At 32.4% G+C, this 2487-nt stretch overlaps 1 protein-coding gene across 1 annotated transcript; it reads right to left on the reverse strand.

The window, feature by feature from the left end:
* Positions 1-584: 584 nt before the first annotated feature.
* On the reverse strand, positions 585-872 carry BDBG_17901 (uncharacterized protein; the record flags this gene model as incomplete). The annotated part of the gene is made up of 1 exon (XM_031725521.1): positions 585-872. The coding sequence occupies one exon, from the start codon at positions 870-872 to the stop codon at positions 585-587; it is 288 nt and encodes a 95-aa protein (XP_031581079.1).
* Positions 873-2487: the final 1615 nt, after the last annotated feature.

A 2487-nucleotide genomic window follows, 5' to 3' on the forward strand; every position in this document is an offset into this window, starting at 1 on the left:
CTGCTAAGATATGTACTATCATACACTCTCTATCAAGACTTTCTCTTTTCAGAGTCTTGATATTATAGAGAATATAAGTCTGTTTCTATATAATAATATAAATATTATCAGCAGGATGTAGAGAAACTGATTATTTATATCTTAACATAGAAGACTTTGTCAATAATTATATCAATATAGAGTTAATTCTTAAATTCAATAGAAATCTAGTATTGCTATTCTCAATCTCTTGCAGAATCTATTGAATATTGAGATATTAAAACTAGATTTAATATATCTCACTGTACAGAGATCAAAGACTCAGTCAGATCTTGAAGTATACTGATTTTATAGTTATTGATATGCTGTTAACTTGTTATCTACTGATTATATATTGAATGCTGTTACTGAGATATCTTTTTGTATTTTTCTGCTGAGAATGAGTCAGATTGAAAAGAACAGTACAAGGGTGAGACTTAGCATTGATGTTTTGGAACATCAAAGATGAACAGAGTTTTCACAGAGATTGCTTCTCAGATATCTTCACAATTACAGATCAGAGATCTTTCAAAATCAAGAAGATTGACGCATATGACTAGGTCTCTTCACCTTACAATTTGTATGGCAATTTGGCCCGGGGTTGTGGTGTGATAGGGGTCCATGGGGGATAATCCCACACAGGAGTTTTGAACAATGTCTGGTTCATGTTTGGGGGATAACTTCACCACCACATGGGGTATGCGGTCGGTGATGCGGTCAAAATGCTTGTATGATCGAGGGCTTTTCAATGGATCTATCGGCGAGTTCTTATTCGAAAAATCGAGCGAGTTCGTGGTGGAGCAGTTGTATGTGATCGTAAAGAGAGCCTCATGATGATTTGAGATCTTTGTCATTCTTCTTTTTCAACTTCATACTGTGGTCCACTTCTGAACCTTGTAAGAAAGGTACATTTGTAACATTATTGTCTTGTCAGAAGACATCTAGATATTCATGATATTGTTGAGAGAGTTTTGTACAAGAATCTGTTATGATAATATGAAATAACTTCTCTAGAGCTTTTTTGATATTAGTCAGACTGATGAAGTAGATTGTCACATAGTTCTGCTATCAGTAATCTTGTCAGTGATCCTGTCAGTGACTTCTTTTTTAGAGTATTTTATCAGTGTTGACAGAGATCTGTGTCAGATTCATAGTCTTGTAAATATCATCTTCATGAATTCTATCATTATTAGAAAATATTAAGCTTCTGTTTCAAGCATTTAATGAGATGTCTTATTCAGATAGTCAGACAAGTTCTAACATAAGATTATAATTAAGATTATTAACTTTATATGTATAGACTTCTTCATGTTAATATTCTCTGATATCTATATTTAGCTTCACTATGTAACAGGTGCAAACATCTTTTGAGTCATCAAATTCTGTGAGAAGTCAGGGTTTTGATAAGAGAATATACTGAAGATTATAATATCTTACAATCAAAGATTTAATCATTGTATAATGATATAGACTGCTGTCTATCATGGCTTTCATATTATATATATTATTGATCACAGTAGATACAAGAATTACATTTATTATCATTTTCTCTTCAAATTGTTATCATTCAATCTCTTCAAGCTTCTGTTTATGAATTTGAACAGAAGCTAATCTTTTCTCTGTTTTATTAAGACATCTTCATAGTTATCTTCTGAATCTTTCTTCAATGCAATGTGATTAGTGCAGACAGGCACTGATTCATTCTTTGAATGAGAAGATACTGATCTTTCTCTTGAGTGAGAAAATGTGTAGGCTGATTAGTAGTTGAAAGTGATGTGTTCTGATCAGTTACAATTGATACACATCTCTTATTGATGTCAATTGATGACTTCTTCAGAAGCAATCCTGGAGACTTGAAAGTCTGTTCAGACAGTGAAAATCCTTGTTTATATATAGATATTTGAGTTCACTCAATTCATAGCATCTTCATTGTTATTCTTCAGTGCAGATATATGAGTAACTGAGACATAACATCTTCTGCTGCTGTTCTGTATACTCTTAAGGTTGATGAGACAGTCATTCAATGTTCAGAGTTGTATACAGAAATCTTCATAAGTCTGATCTTCATCTACACTTATAAGAGTCTGTAGAAGTTCAAAAGTTAGTGTCTTCTTAAGCATGCTAATCTTCATTCTATTCTTTCAAGATTGATTATCTGCTTCTAGAATCTTGATGTTGAAATCAGGAATAAATGTTATGAGAGAAGTATTTCTCTGTTAAGCACTCTGTAACTAATCTAATGTCTTCTGTTATATAGCAGTGTCTCAGAACAGAACATTGAGATATTTAATAATATTATCAAATGTATATAACACTGATTCACATGCTTTCATTTATGAATAGAACTTCTGTCTCACACAATTCTTCAATTGATTATTGATATACTAATCTTGTGTGATTCAAAGGTTGCTTGAGCCAGCGTACGATTACAGGCGTACGCCGGCTTCTTATATACTGTATGCTAAATTA

This window comes from Blastomyces gilchristii (assembly GCF_000003855.2).
Source record: "Blastomyces gilchristii SLH14081 genomic scaffold supercont1.30, whole genome shotgun sequence".
Lineage (NCBI taxonomy): Eukaryota > Fungi > Ascomycota > Eurotiomycetes > Onygenales > Ajellomycetaceae > Blastomyces > Blastomyces gilchristii.